Here is a 15301-nt window from a genome sequence, read left to right as displayed (position 1 = left end):
GGCGGCCAGGGGTCCCCAGGGAACGTGAACTCCACTGTGGCCTCAGTGATGGGCGGCATGGGGCCAGGGCCAACACTTCTGTCCAGGTTGGGAACTTGCTCTCCTTCCCGACACCCTCCCTGAACCCTGCCTAACTTTCTCTGTCCTCTGCCCTCTTCACCCAGAACACCACGCCCTGTTTGTAGGCCTGCCAAGACCCTGCCCACCCAGAGGAGGACGGCACCCTCTTCAGGGTGGGAGCACCTTGGATTCTCCTGGGAGCGATACCGAACTTTGCTCTCAGAGCACGTGTGCCAAGGGGCCCTTTCTCTGACCAAATTAGCCTGACCACAGACAGACTCAGCGACTGAAGCGCAGGCCTTGGCTTTTATTGACATTAGACCTGTAGGTTCCCCGGCCCCTCGGGAGCCCAGCTCTCCACTCCATCCGGCCTCCCCGGTACCCGTGGCTGATGTGAGTTGAAGCAGGCTGCAGGGGCATGCCCCGGCTTCTTTCTTTTTCTCTGTCCCTCTCGTGGGACCTCTTCCTCCTCCCTCCACCCTCAAGCTTTCCCAAGGCTGGCCCAGGCTCTGGTGCTGGGTAGCTGCCCAGGTGTCTCGGTGTGGGGGTGCTACCGTTGGGGGCTGAGCCCTTCCCCCCCGCCCCGGACCTATCTCCTGCTCCTGGGGCCACCCTCTCCCCTCCTGTCCTGAGCTGGGAGAACCAGCTCTGGCACTTGGATCCCTACGGCCCCTCCAGGCCCCCAGAGCGGGTTCTCTTGCACAAGGGACATGTGGTCTCTTCTGGGGCCCCCCAGGATCTCTTAGGCCTGAGCCCTAAGCCTTCAGGGTGACCAGACTGTGAGGGGGCACCCTTGGCTGGGTCCATGCTGGAGCTGGAAGCTGAGGAAAGGGGGAGAGAGGAGTCGTTCAGAGGGACCCAGGGGAGGCTGCCAGCCCACCCTGTGACCCCTGAACCTGGCATCCTTCCAAGCCAGAGGGGAGGGGGGCAGTTCTCCTTAAAGAAAACCCCACAGGGGAGGAGAAAGAGGGAGACATGGTTCAAGCAGGAAAGACCCTTCTCTAACTCACACCCCTCACTTTACAAATGGTGAGACTGAGGCACGGCCAGTAGGGGAAAGCAGCCCGAGGTCCCTCATTGAGTGGAGAGCTGGGACAGGTACCCAGGCAGCTCGGGAGTGGAGAGGGACCACCTGGGTCTGTCTGAGTGCCTCGCCCATCCCTGCCCTGGGTCTGCCCCTCCTGTCCCTAGCTCTGTGTCACCTGGACAGGCTCACCTGTATTTCCCCGGCTGTCCCTGGGCAGTTGAGCTTCCAGAAGGGCTGAGTGGTGGCTGTTACCTCGGCCCAGAGTCCCCTGTGCTAAGTCCAGGGGCCAGACCAGGCCCTCGGGCTGTGGCAGGCAGCCCCCGGCCAGGAGCCGACCCAGCCAGTGACTCTTACACTGGCCGGCAGGCTGCAGGTGGCCCGGCAGGTAGAGAGCCAGGCCCCGGAGGTGGCGCAGCCGGAAGTTCTTGGGCTTGCTTCCCTGGGCACTGGGGCACTGCTGCTGCTGGGCCCCCAGCCCCCCCTCGTAGATGTTGGGTGGTGTGTCGGGGTGACTGGTGTGTCCTTGGGCCCAGCTCACTGCATCTGTGGAGGGGAGAGTAGAAGGGTGTGGCCGGTAGGCCCCGGTGGCCGTGAGGGGAGAACAGTCGCATGCTCGTGGGATGACCCCCACCCTGGCCTGCAGAGCTTCAGCTACCTGTCTGTCATGTGGACTCTGCCCCCTGCCTCCCACCCCTCTCATCCAACTTAGCAGTCCTCCTCCCTCCCAGCCCACAGGGAGGGCTGAGAAACCTAGTCTCGGCACCAAGATCTTTTCAGGACTTCAGGCTCTTTCTGCCACCCACTTTTGTCCCCTGCCCTGAAAAGAGCAATCCAGTGTCCAGGGTCACGTGGCCTGGACCCATGGCCATTCCCTTCTCCTAAGCATGCATGTCCCTGGGACCACCCTGGTGGCTGTGGGCCCAGGTCAGGACAGGAGGGCATCTCTCCTCCTGCCTCTCCTCCCCGCAGCCCGGCACCTTCTCTTATGCGCAGCTCAGAGAACGCACAGACCAAGGCTTCCATGGAGGGCCAGCGTGATGGGGAGGAGCAGCCGGGCCTCCTGTGCAGCAGGGCTCTGCTCTCCGCCACCTAGGGGGCGGGTCTGCAGGGCTCCCTTGGCAACCAGCTCTGTGATGTCACAGGGAAGACTCCCTCGTCTCTTGGACCTCCAGGTTTGGCAGGGGATGATGTACAGAGCAGGGGCAGGGTGGTAGGTGGGCAAGGGGATGGGGCAGAACCTTGGGGAGGTCCCTGGTCCCTCCGGCTTGGGACAGGCATGCAAAACAGATTTGGCTCTTGCAGTCTGGGGAGTCACTCCCTGGGGTGACCTCTTGGGGTGTCTGTTTCCTCATCTGTGGGTAGAAGATGAACGTTTAGGGACACAGACATGGTGAGACCTGTATCAGTGCTTTGAGCATGCCAAGAAGGTGATTCTGGGTGACCGGGCAGGTCCCTTAACTTTTCCATCCATTTTTGCATAAGTAGGCAATGGGGTATCCTGTGGATTGTATCAAGTGTGAGGAAGGATTTGGAGAAACCAAAAGTCTCATATACTGCTGGGGATGGGGAGATGAAAACGATACCACCAGTTTGGGAAACAATTTGTTTAAAAGTTAAACTTTTCAATTCTCTCTATTCACAAATGACATGGTCCTATATAGAGAAGAAATTAATTCATACTCAAAGGGGGGAAAAAACCTATTTAAGCTGGTAAAACTATCAGAGCTAATAAGTTAGTTGAGCAGTCTCAGGACACGTGATCAACACACACAATGAACTATATTTCTATACACTAGGAAAGAACAAAAAGACTAAAATCAATCATGGAAGTGCAAGACAGCACTGAAAACTAGAAAACATTGAAAAAAAGTAAAACTTAAATGGAAAAAGACAATGTTTGTGGATTGAAGGCTTAATATTAAGACAGCAGTCCTCTCCAAAGTAATCTACAGATTCAATGCAATTCTTGTAAAATCTCAACGGCCTCGATGGCAGAAACAAAAAAACTGATCCTAAAATTAATGTGGAATTACAAAGGAATCCAAAAGCCAAAAACAACCTTAAAAAGTTTGAAGACTAAGATTTTCTATTTAAAAACTTCTTACATACAATTCAACACTACAGGAACCAAAACAGTGTGGAAGTGACACAAGGCTAGAGATCTAGACCAGTGGAATAGAATAGAAGCCCAGAATAAATTCATACATCACTGGACAATTTATTTTCAACAAGATTATCAAGATTATTCTATGGAGGAAATAATAGTCACTTCAACAAAGAGTGCTGGAACAATTGGATATAAAAAGATAGGAATGAAGAGGAATCTAGATGTCCATCAACAGATGAGTGGATAAAGAAGTTGTGGTACATATACACAATGGTATATTACTCAGCCATAAAAAGGAATGCATTTGAGTCAGTTCTTTCTAATGAAGTGGATGAACCTAGAACCTATTATACAGAGTGAAGTAAGTCAAAACGAGAAAGATAAATGTTGTATTCTAATGCATATATACAGAATCTAAAAAATGGTACTGAATATATTTACAGGGCAGCAGTGGAGAAAGAGACATAGAGAATAGACTTGTGGACATGGGGAGAGGGGAGGAGAGGGTGAGATGTATGTTGAGAGTAAGAGGAAACTTAATTACCATATGTAAAATAGATAGCCAATGGGAATTTGCTGTATGGCTCAGGAAACTCAAACAGGGGCTCTGTATCAACCTAGAGGGGTGGGATGGGGCGGGAGATGGGAGGGAGGTTCAAAAGGGAGGGGATATGTGTATACCTATGGCTGCAGAGGAACCAGATCAAATTGCTAACATCCATTGGATCATTGAAAAAGCAAGAGAGTTCCAGAAAAACATCGACTTCTGCTTTATTGACTACACCAAAGCCTTTGACTGTGTGGATCACAACAAACTGTGTGACCTGCCTCCTGAGAAATCTATGCAGGTCAAGAAACAATAGTAAGAATTGGACATGGAACAACAGACTGCTTCCAAATTGGGAAAGGAGTACATCAAGGCTGTATATTGTCACCCTGCTTATTTAACTTATATGCAGAGTACATCATGAGAAATGCTGGACTGGATGAAGCACAAGCTGGAATCAAGATTGCCAGGAGAAATATCAATAACCTCAGATACGCAGAGGACACCACCTTTATGGCAGAAAGCAAAGAAGAACTAAAGAGGCTCTTGATGAAAGTGAAAGAGGAAAGTGAAAAAGTTGGCTTAAATTTCAACATTCAGAAAACTAAGATCATGGCATCACTTCATGGTAAATAGATAGGGAAACTGGAAACAGTGGCAGACTTTATTTTGGGGGGCTCCAAAATCACTGAAGATGGTGAGTGTGGCCATGAAATTAAAAGACACTTGCTCCTTGGAAAAAAAGTTATGACTAACCTAGACAGCTTATTAAAAAGCAGAGACATTACTTTGCCAACAAAGGTCCATCTTGTCAAAGCTATGGTTTTTCCAGTGGTCATGTATGGATGTGAGTTGGACTATAAAGAAAGCTGAGCACTGAAGAATTGATGCTTTTGAACTGTGGTGCTGGAGAAGACTCTTGACAGTCCCTTGGACTGCAAGGAGATCCAACCAGTCAATCCTAAAGGAAATCAGTCCTGAATATTCATTGGAAAGACTGATGTTGAAGCTGAAATTCCAATCCTTTGGCCACGTGATGCGAAGAACTGACTCATTTGAAAAGACCCTGATGCTGGGAAAGATTGAAGGCAGGAGGAGAAGGAGACGACAGAGGATGAGATGGTTGGATGGCATCACCGACTCGATGGACATGAGTTTGAGCAAACTCCAGGAGTTGGTGATGGACGGGGAGGCCTGGTGTGCTGCAGTCCATGGGGTCATAAAGAGTCGGACATGACTGAGCGAGTGAACTGAACTGAATGGCTGATTCATGTTGAGGTTTGACAGAAAACAAAATTCTAAAAAGCAATTATCCTTCAATTAAAAAAATTAATAAAAATATTTTAAAAAATAAAGTGAAGAATGAAATTGGACCCCTACCTCACACCACATACAAAAATTAAAACTCTTTGAAGAAGTTTTCATCCCCATGGATTTGGTAATGGATTCCTAGATATGACAACAAAAGCATAAGCAAAAAAAGAAAAAGAATAAATTGGTCTTTATAAAATTTGAAAAATGTTGTGCTGCAAAAAAGCACAAACTCTCAAGAAGTGAAAAGACAGCCTACAGGATGAGAGAATATAATTGCAAATCATGTATCTGATTAGAGCATAGTATCTAGAACACAAAAAGGGCTCTTACAACTCAACAACAAAAAGACAAACAGCTGAATTTAAAAATGGGTGAAGCAAAAGTTAAAGGACTGAATGAACCAGCGAATATGCTTATAACTTTTATGGTTTCTATCTGAGAAATTACAGGTTTAAATCATGTGTTTTCCGGGAATAGGAAAAACCTTCCTCTCAAACTAGTTATAAAAATAATTTGGTAAAATTACACATTATAAACAAAACAATTATATTTTCTCTCTATCTGACTCCTCCAGAAATTTGAAACTCTTAGGTTTCCAGTAAGTTTATCAAATGAGCTAAGAAGGTTATCTCACTAACAGGTACAAAAATCTCAAGGAATTTTTGAGACCTTAAAAAGAAAAGAGTTCACCTAGATTTGTTAGGCAAAATCTGTGATAAGCCTTGGTGTGAGTTTCCCAGCCCTGTTTTATATTAAAAGTTCAGTCTGAGATCCAATAAGTGTTTCAGCAAAATAAAAAGTCTATGATCAATTATGGTTATATAAATCATCAGACCAAAATTAGTGAAAACAGACCTATTTTGCAAGCAGACTAGCCTTAATTTGGTTGTACTTGATAAAAATGAGGGTAACTTTAGGGAGAAAAAGATATTTCAAAAAAATGTTAAATCCCAGTTTGTTAATGGAGGTCTGCATGTAGTAAGACTCATTTCTCAGATAGTTCTTTGCTGTTATGTGATATTAATGTGAAAGTTTGTTTCTGAAGCTTATCTCAGTAATCTATCTTTGGATGAAGATCAGATGCCTCATGACCTGCAACCAGGACTGGAAAAAGACATAATTTAAGAGACTGTCTCCAACCTGGATGGAAGGACTTTTTATCAGGTACTCTTAACTAGCTCATGCACAATGAAACTGAAGAGAAATTAACTCTTAGATTAATTCCCACTTCCAAAGGCCCCTACACTGGATTGGTCTATAGAGAAGACAGCTGACCTGATCTCACCTTAAAATGATGCTCAAACAGGAGAAACTACACTACACCAGGATGAGAAGACAGCAACATCAGAGGTAGACAGCTTGCCCAAGATGCTGGATCTGCTTCGTATGATCATTTATAATGTTTTCTTGACTTCTTAGACCTTTGCATATAAATCAAATGCTTTTCTATCATAGGTCTGATTCTACGCCAGTTTTAGAAATCAATCCAATTGTTGGGTTTGTGGCCAATTACCTGTATCTAGTTCTGGGTTACCTTGGTAAATTTCTCCACTACAAGACTCTTAACTGGTTGGCCCTGAGGAAATTTACTTAAAAAAAAATTATAGTCATATTCAGGTCACTGTGATACTACCAGATGAGATCCCCTCACTGGGCCAATTAATAAGGCCTACTCTGACTCTGGCCATAAATTTGAGCCTTTTTCTATTCCTCAAGCTCAATCAGAGCAACAAAAAAGTTTCAACAAAGGAAAAAGAAATCTCCCACAATTATAAGATGGATTTATATAGATAACACCAGGCTATGGTAATTTAGGTTTAAAGTCTCCTCTGTGTTGAAAACAATTATATAATGCTAAGGATAATCAGTCTAGTAACACTAGAAAACTGGGCTATGTGCCTTATAGATGGTGGTGCCAATGTATAATTTCCCTGAAAGATAAAGATTCGTACAGAGTAGACTAAGTCAGACGACCTGGGATATACTGGGCTACATCTAATGGAAGCTCTTAAGTCTTACTTGTGACTTTACTAGTACTGCTGGCTATGTTCTTTGTATTTCACCTGTTTTACAAAATTGCTATTTCTTACAGTGCCAAATGTGTGACTGAGGCCTCTGATAAAATAATATATAGTTCCCCATGAGATCGATGATGATGGCAGTGTAACTCTAGATATGAGAAGAAGCAACAAGAGGGAATGTTTTCCTGGACCAAGAGGCTAGTAAGACAGGTGGTCTAGAGAGAATTTTGGATACTGTTTTATGGCCTAGTCCAGACTGTAACAGCACATTGAGTGGCCTGTCAACAAAATCTTTGCCAAAACCTGAGAATGGACATTCTCAGCACCGTGGGATAAAATGGTCATGAAATGCCCCCCTCAAAATCATGGTCAAGTTTATGAGCAAAAAGGGGCTCTGCCAACTGACGATTGACACTTGCCATCTACATCTACAGAGATTATATCATGGCCACTGCAACTGCTGACTTTCAACGGCCCTGAAAGGAGTTCAGGGTGAAGATCAGGAATGAGGCGCTCCGTGCTCTGGGAAAAACTGGCAGAACAGGCCTTCAGATAGTTAGATCTTTTCAGGAGATTTTATGAGTCCCAATTCTTGCATCTTCTCATACCTAGAGAAACACTGACATCATTAATGGTGCCATCTGCCTTGGCTATTAGGAAAAATTTTACAATTAAAAGTCAAAATAGAGTACTCAGCTATGGTTCAGACATCCTGAGAAATAACCAGGTGTTACTATGGGTGTAATTTCAGATTAGACATTGTATTGCTAAACACTTGAGTTTTCTGAGTCGTGTCAGGCTTAGATGCCACCATTCTCAAAACAATGTCTGCTGGAAGCTAGTAGCTTCTACCTTACTTCTTATAAAACTAGGCAACTGGCCACCTGGCTACAAGTCTCCCTGAAGTGCCAGGTCCAGACTGGGTTTCAGGCCTATTCTTCTAAAAGAAAGAGATTTATTTTGTCTATTAAAACTCCAATTATCCCTCCTCTTGCTACTACTAACTGGGTATGTTACAACAAAATGGCAGACCAAGGGATTGAGATTTTAATCATACAAGGCTCAAATCTAGGACTTGGAACTCAGGAATACTTCCAATTCAGTGTCTCTTCTCCAGGCTGAGGCAGTCCTATGCCCCATTTTGACAGGAGATTATCACAGTCATATTTGCCCTGTTCCCTAAATTAAAGCTGAGCAGGACTCTGTGGGGTGGCAACTCTGGAGTACAGACCTGCTGTACTGTAAAACATAGGCTTTATTCAGCCTCCTTGACCTTCCCTGAGTTCCAAAGGGTAGATTCAAACAATTGCTAATCAGGGAAGAGAAAAAATACAGAAACAGAGGGGAAACAATCAAATGGTGGTACAGCCTTGAGATGGGTCCTGGTTCCTACTCAAAGAAATATGCATAACAATGTCTTTTGAGTTCTTCTACAGAACTGGAGCCCCCACCCAGGTAAAAGATGGTAACTTCAGACTAAACACAAGATTCCTAGAACACAGCTCTGTTGCTTGACCACCAGCCAATCACCCCAAATGTTGCCTCCTGTTTCTGGGGACCAGTGATGACCATCCTGTTAGGTCTCCTGTTTGGCCCCTGTCTATTTTATCTCTGAGAGGCACCAACAGTTTCAAACTAAGTTGCTGTTATTACAAGAGTAAAAGCTGGTTTCAGATATAAAACACCCCAACTTAGGTCAGGTATAGAGAGACTTCTGCTCTGCTAGGCAGGCCTACGCCCAGGCACAGCAGGAAGAAGTTACAGAAGAAAGAGACCTCCGCCCCAATTCCCAAAAAGCATCTTGAGTATGAAGTCTCTCAAGGGAGAGTTGTTAGGGAAAACACACTGCCTGTCCGTCCACCTAATGTTACTCAGATCTCAATATTCGACTGCCCCCACAGATGATATAGAAGACCCATGATTGGGCCTTCCACAGAAACAACAAGACAGGGGGGAATGTGAGGCTGCACCATGACAGGCAGCCTAGATTAGGAGTAGGCCTGGTTTTCCAGGGTAACATGATTATCAGGCCACCTGGAGCCAGCCAATCAATATGCGCCCAGTAAGGAAAAGGGAACCTATCAGGGGAAAGCTGAAAAGCCTGCGAACACCCAAGTTTGAAAAAAGCCCGTGAAGGTTTGAGCCAATAAGATTACTTTGCAAACATGTAACCAATCTGCTTAAGCCAGCTACCAACTGCTTATGCACACCTTATAAATTGGGTAACAGCTCGGGCTCAGCGCTTTCTGACCCTGCACCACTGCGTTGGTTGCAGCAGTGAGCCCTGACGAGTCAGCAATAAACTTCCCTTTTTTGCGAGTTGAAAAAAAAAAAAATGGGTGAAGAACTTGCATAGATATTTCCCCAAACAAGATACACAAATGGTCAACAAGCACGTGAGAAGATGTTCAATGTCCTAAATCATTGGAGAAATGCAAACTTAAGCCACTACTTCACACACTTGAGGATGCCTATAATTAAAAACCACATGGGATCTTTCCAGATGAGGGATCAAACCCTCATGTCTCATGTCTCTCATATTGGCAGGCAGATTCTTTACACTGAGCCACCAGGGAAGCCCCAGATCTATGAGTTTTGACAAACAGCTGAAAGTGAAAGTGAAATCACTCAGTCATGTCCGAATCTTTGTGACCTCGTGGACCGTAGCCCACCAGGCTCCTCCGTCCATGGGATTCTCCAGGCAAGAATACTGGAGTGGGTTGCCATTACCTTCTCCAGGGGATCTTCCCAACCCAGGGATCGAACCCAGGTCTCCTGCATTGCAGGCAAACGCTTTAATCTCTGAGCTGGACAAACAGCTACTGTCATGTAATTAACCACTACAAGATACAGAACAGTTTCATTACTCCCTCCCCACACACATCATTACATTATTATGTATCCAGCTCCTCCTGGTTACCACTAATTTGTTTTCTATTTTCATCTTATTCAGAATGTCACATAAATGGAATCAAATAGTATGAAGCATTTTGAGTCTCTTCTTCCACTTAGCATAAGGCATTGGAGAGCCATTGTTGTTCTTGTGTATTTCAGCAGTTTGCTTTTTTAAATTGCTGAATGGTAATCCATTGTACCACATGTGTTTATCCATTTCTAAGTTGAGGGGCACCCAAGTGCTTTCCAGTTTGGGGCAATTAAAAATAAAGCTACTCTTAATATTTGTGTATAGGTTTCTGTGTGAACATAAGTAGTTTTCATTTCTCTTTGGTGAATACCTGGGAAAGGGACTGCTGAACTGTATGTTAAGTGTATGTTTAACTTTAGTAAGAAGTACCGGCTGTTTTCCAAAGTGGATGTACACTTTCATATTCTCACCAATAAGGTATGAAAGTCCAAGGTGCTCTCCATCCTTTCAAGCCCTTAGCACTGTCAGGGTTTTTGTGGTGGCTTGTTGTTTTAGCTATTCTAATATTTAGAAAAGGCAGAGGAACCAGAGATCAAATTGCCAACATCTGCTGGATCATTGAAAAAGCAAGGGAGTTCCAGAAAAACATCTATTTCTGCTTTACTGACTATGCCAAAGCCTTTGACTGTGTGGATCACAATAAACTGTGAAAAATTCTGAAAGAGATGGGAATACCTGATCTGCCTCTTGAGAAACCTATATGCAGGTCAGGAAGCCACAGTTAGAACTGGACATGGAACAACAGCCTGGTTCCAAATAAGAAAAGGAGTACGTCAAGGCTGTATATTGTCACCCTGCTTATTTAACTTATATGCAGAGTACATCATGAGAAACACTGGGCTGGAGGAAGCACAAGCTGGAATCAAGATTGCCAGGAGAAATATCAGTAACCTCAGATATGCAGATGACACCACCCTTATGGCAGAAAGTGAAGAAGAACTAAAGAGCCTCTTGATGAAAGTGAAAGAGGAGAGTGAAAAAGTTGGCTTAAAGCTCAACATTCAGAAAACTAGGATCATGGCATCTGGTCCCCTCACCTCATGGGAAATAGAAGGGGAGACAGTGGAAACAGTGTCAGACTTTATTTTTGGGGGGCTCCAAAATTACTGCAGATGGTGACTGCAGCCATGAAATCAAAAGACACTCCTTGGAAGGAAAGTTATGACCAACCTAGATAGCATATTAAAAAGCAGAGACATTACTTTGCCAACAAAGGTCCGTCTAGTCAAGGCTATGGTTTTCCAGTGGTCATGTATGGATGTGAGAGTTGGACTGTGAAGAAAGCTGAGCAATGAAAAATTGATGCTTTTGAACTGTGGTGTTGGAGAAGACTCTTGAGAGTCCCTTGGACTGCAAGGAGATTCAACCAGTCCATCCTAAAGCAGATCAGTCCTGGGTGTTCATTGGAAGGACTGATGCTGAAGCTGAAACTCCAATACTCTGGCCACCTGATGTGAAGAGCTGATTCATTTGAAAAAGACCCCGATGCTGGGAAAGATTGGGGGCAGGAGGAGAAGGGGACGACAGAGGATGAGTTGGTTGGATGGCATCACCGACTCAATGGACATGGGTTTGGGTGGACTCCGGGAGTTGGTGATGGACTGGGAGGCCTGGCATGCTGCGGTTCATGGGGTTGCAAAGAGTCGGACACAACTGAGCGACCGAACAGAACTGAACTGAATAACTGCCTAGTGATATCTTGTGGTTTAATATGCATTTCTCTAATGACTAATAATCTTAAGCATCCTTTCCTTTGCTTATTATTTGTAAGAAAATAAGACTTATTATTTTAAGGCAAGAAAATTTAAACATAAGTTTTTTCCCCCTGTTTGTGCTTCCTCTTCTCCACTCAAGTGTGCATTATGTGTCTGCATTATGCATTAACCAGACCTCTGCAGCGGCAGAAAAACTGCTCAACTATAAAGATTCATTTTTCTCCTCCTAATACCAGCCATGTAACTCCTTAGAAGATAATGTTCCTTTCTCAATCTTGTCAGGGGTCACGATGCAGGTATGTTTGGTGAACTTTATGTGCAAGGCCAATATAAACAGTTCCTTTAAAGACAGCGATTTGTACAGACAGACTGGGTCAGACAACCTAGGGAGATACTGGGCCACACCTAATGGAAGTTCTTAAATACTTGTGCATGCTAAGTCACTTCAGTCATGTCCAACTCTTTGCAATCCTATGGACTGTAGCCCGCCAAGCTCCTCTGTCCATAGGGTTCTCCAGGCAAGAATACTTGAATGGGTTGCTATTTCTTCCTCTGGGGATCTTCCTGACCCAAGGATCAAACCCAAGTCTTAATGTCTCCTGCATTGGCAGGTGGATTCTTTACCACTGAGCCACCAGGGAATTCTCTCCTCCATTCCCAGCCACTGGAACACCAGGGACTTCCCAAGGTTGATGACTTTAATAGTGTACCTCTAGATTTGGGAAGAAGCAATAAGAGAAAGTCATTTCCTGAACCATAACAGACTAGAGAGATAGGCAAGGTGGTCCAGATGCTTTTGGCTACTGTTGAGTTCAGTTCAGTTCAGTTGCTCAGTCGTGTCCAACTCTTTGCAACCCAATGAATTGCAGCACGCCAGGCCTCCCTGTCCATCACCAACTCCTGGAGTTCACTCAAACTCACGTCCATTGAGTCGGTGATGCCATCCAGCCATCTCATCCTCTGTCGTCCCCTTCTCCTCCTGCCTTCAATCTTTCCCAGCATCAGGGTCTTCTCCAATGAGTCAACTCTTCGCATGAAGTGGCCACAGTATTGGAGTTTCAGCTTCAGCATCAGTCCTTCCAATGAACACCCAGGACTGATCTCCTTTAGGATGGACTGATTGGATCTCCGTGCAGTCCAAGGGACTCTCAAGAGTCTTCTCCAACACCATAGTTCAAAAGAATCAATTCTTCGGTGCTCAGCTTTCTTCACAGTTCAACTCTCACATCCATACATGACCACTGGAAAAACCATAGCCTTGACTAGACCGACCTTTGTTGGCAAAGTAATGTCTCTCCTTTATAATATGCTATCTAGGTTGGTCATAACTTTTCTTCCAAGGAGTAAGCATCTTTTAATTTCATGGTTGCATTCACCATCTGCAGTGATTTTGGAGCCTCCCAAAATAAAGTCTGACACTCTTTCCACTGTTTCCCCATTTATTTCCAAGCTGGAATCAAGATTGCCGGGAGAAATATCAATAAACGCAGATATGCAGATGACACCACCCTTATGGCAGAAAGTGAAAAGGAACTAAAAAGCCTCTTGATGAAAGTGAAGAGGACAGTGAAAAAGTTGGCTTAAAGCTCAACATTCAGAAAACTAAGATCATCGCATCTGGCTACTGTTAACAGTACAATAATAGCACATTGGTGATGGTTAGTGAAATCTTTGCTTGACCTGGGTGTGAACATTCCTATTGCTGTGTGAGAAACTGGTCATGAAATGTCTCCAAGCCTTGGTTGAAATTAAGACTGAAAGAGAGGAGACTGTAAAACCAAGTATGTTGCCCACCATCCAGTTCTACAACAACTGAGTCATTTTGGCACTACAGTCACTGACCTACATACAACACACGGCGAAGGAACTTCAGGGCCAAATCAGGATGAGGCATTTTGTGCTCTCGGAAGACTGGCAGAACTGCCCTCAGTTAGTTAGGTATTTTCAGGAGGAAATTGTATGAATTCAGTTTCTTATATCTTGCCTACTTAGAAAAGAACTAAAACCATTAACTGTAACATCTGTTCCTTGTTAATAGCAGTAAACCTCTACAATGTTGTATCCTTGATTGCACCTACCCCTTATTTAAAATCACATACATACTAGCTTCACCCCTTTCCTCTTTGGAACATCCTTAGAGATTTCTGAAAGACTCCTTGCCTGATTATAATCCTCAGCTTGGCTCGAACAAATTTATGTGTTTCTTAGCTGGACTAATTGTTTGTTGACATTTGCCATATCTTTTGTGAACTAAGTTTTTTGATCTGCTTTCTAACTGATAGTTTTCTTCAGTGAGTTTTGAAAGTTTGTTATGTATTTCAGAAGTCTTTTTCAAATCATCTGTGTTTTGTGAATATATTCTTTTAGACTGTGGGTTTACCTTTTCATTTTCTTAAAAAGTGCCTTGAAGAGCAGTTCTAAATTTTGATGAAGTCCGACTCATCAAAAAACATTTTTTAAAGGATGATAACTTCTAGCGTATTTTATCCAAGGACTCTTGTTTAACACAGTCACAAAGCTTTCCAAGTTTTCTTCTAGAAAAGTCATAGTTTTTAGGTTTTACCCTTTACATGTAAGGATGCTGGTTCATTTATTTGCATTTCTAGTTGTTCCAAGATCCCAAAGGACTTTATTTATCCTAATGACCACGTATGTGCAGGTCTATTTTGAGAATCTTTAAGGTCAGCGCATTCATGTGTCTGTTACTTCACTAAAACCAATACAGGGGTGGAGGGCATCTTAGCATTGGTAGTCCCTCTTCTTGGCCCACGCTCTGGGCTCAGCTCACTTCACCTCCCCAGCCCTTCCGGTTGCCTTTCCCCAGCCTTGGCAGGCAGGTAGAGAATGCTCCCAACCGAGAGCACAGCTGATCTGGCCACGGGCTGGGCGCGGTGCACACCCGACCCGCCCTTTCCCTCTACCGCGCGCAGGAACCAGCTCCAAACTTCAGAGCTCACAGTTGCCAGGACAACCCCCCGGCGCGCCGGTTTCCGGCCTGTCGTAAAGTCCGAGCCCGGTGCGCACGCGCGGGTTGCGGCTCGGGCGGCTCTCACCGCTTCTTGGTCGCCCTGACCGCCTCGCAGTCTGTGGCCTCAGCTGCTTCGCGCTGCAGGCGCTTCGGACGCGGGCGCGGTCAGCCATTTTACACATGCCAGAGAGGAGTGCCGGGCGTAGGACTCCAAAGGGAGACCTGGCTTCCTGACATCGTGTACATCCTTTCTGGAGGAGTGTAGGTGGAAATGAGAAGTACTATGTAGACCGCCTTGCACAGGCACTTAGGTGCTTAGAACGTGTCGGCCAGTGCAAATGTCTGCATGTGTGAAGGGAGCCTGCACGCCACACCAGCTCCCCCAGCGTCGCGTTTTACGCCGCCTGCCGGCCGCCCTCGCTCCGGTACATACAGAGCATGCGCACACGGCCCGGTCGGCTTTGCTTCCTGTCTTTTTGGTCCCGGCAGCGCGCCGTCGGCGGCTCAGTGCGTTGCCCTAGAAACCTCGGAGCGGTGAAGGGCTAGCGGTGGAGACTTCGGGATCCTGGGCACTTGAGCGCCATGTCTTTCCGTGATCTCCGCAGTAAGGCATCCC

General features: G+C 45.3%; 2 protein-coding genes across 7 annotated transcripts in view; one reads left to right on the top strand and one right to left on the bottom strand.

The window, feature by feature from the left end:
• Positions 1–353: 353 nt before the first annotated feature.
• C32H16orf90 (chromosome 32 C16orf90 homolog) lies at positions 354–14858 on the bottom strand. Its single transcript, XM_043455212.1, has 3 exons — positions 14675–14858; positions 1277–1630; positions 354–881 (listed from the first exon to the last, which is right to left on the bottom strand). Exons 1-3 carry the CDS (start codon positions 14856–14858, stop codon positions 724–726), a joined length of 696 nt encoding a protein of 231 aa, XP_043311147.1. The 3' UTR covers positions 354–723.
• The window catches only part of CLUAP1 (clusterin associated protein 1), a 30584-nt gene continuing 30032 nt past the window's right edge, over positions 14750–15301 (top strand). The window contains exon 1 of one of the 6 annotated variants that reach the window (XM_043454798.1): positions 14750–14946. Coding sequence is in view for 5 of the 6 variants with exons in the window: in XM_043454799.1 (XP_043310734.1) it covers positions 15032–15110 (79 nt within the window). In the remaining variant the exon portion in view is untranslated. Of the gene's footprint in view, positions 15290–15301 lie in introns of all 6 variants that reach the window. The other 5 variants (XM_043454796.1, XM_043454800.1, XM_043454799.1 and 2 more) reach the window with 5 other exon arrangements.

Source organism: Cervus canadensis, chromosome 32 (assembly GCF_019320065.1).
Source record: "Cervus canadensis isolate Bull #8, Minnesota chromosome 32, ASM1932006v1, whole genome shotgun sequence".
In the NCBI taxonomy this organism is placed as follows: domain Eukaryota; kingdom Metazoa; phylum Chordata; class Mammalia; order Artiodactyla; family Cervidae; genus Cervus; species Cervus canadensis.
This window is presented reverse-complemented; position numbering and strand designations above follow the sequence as displayed.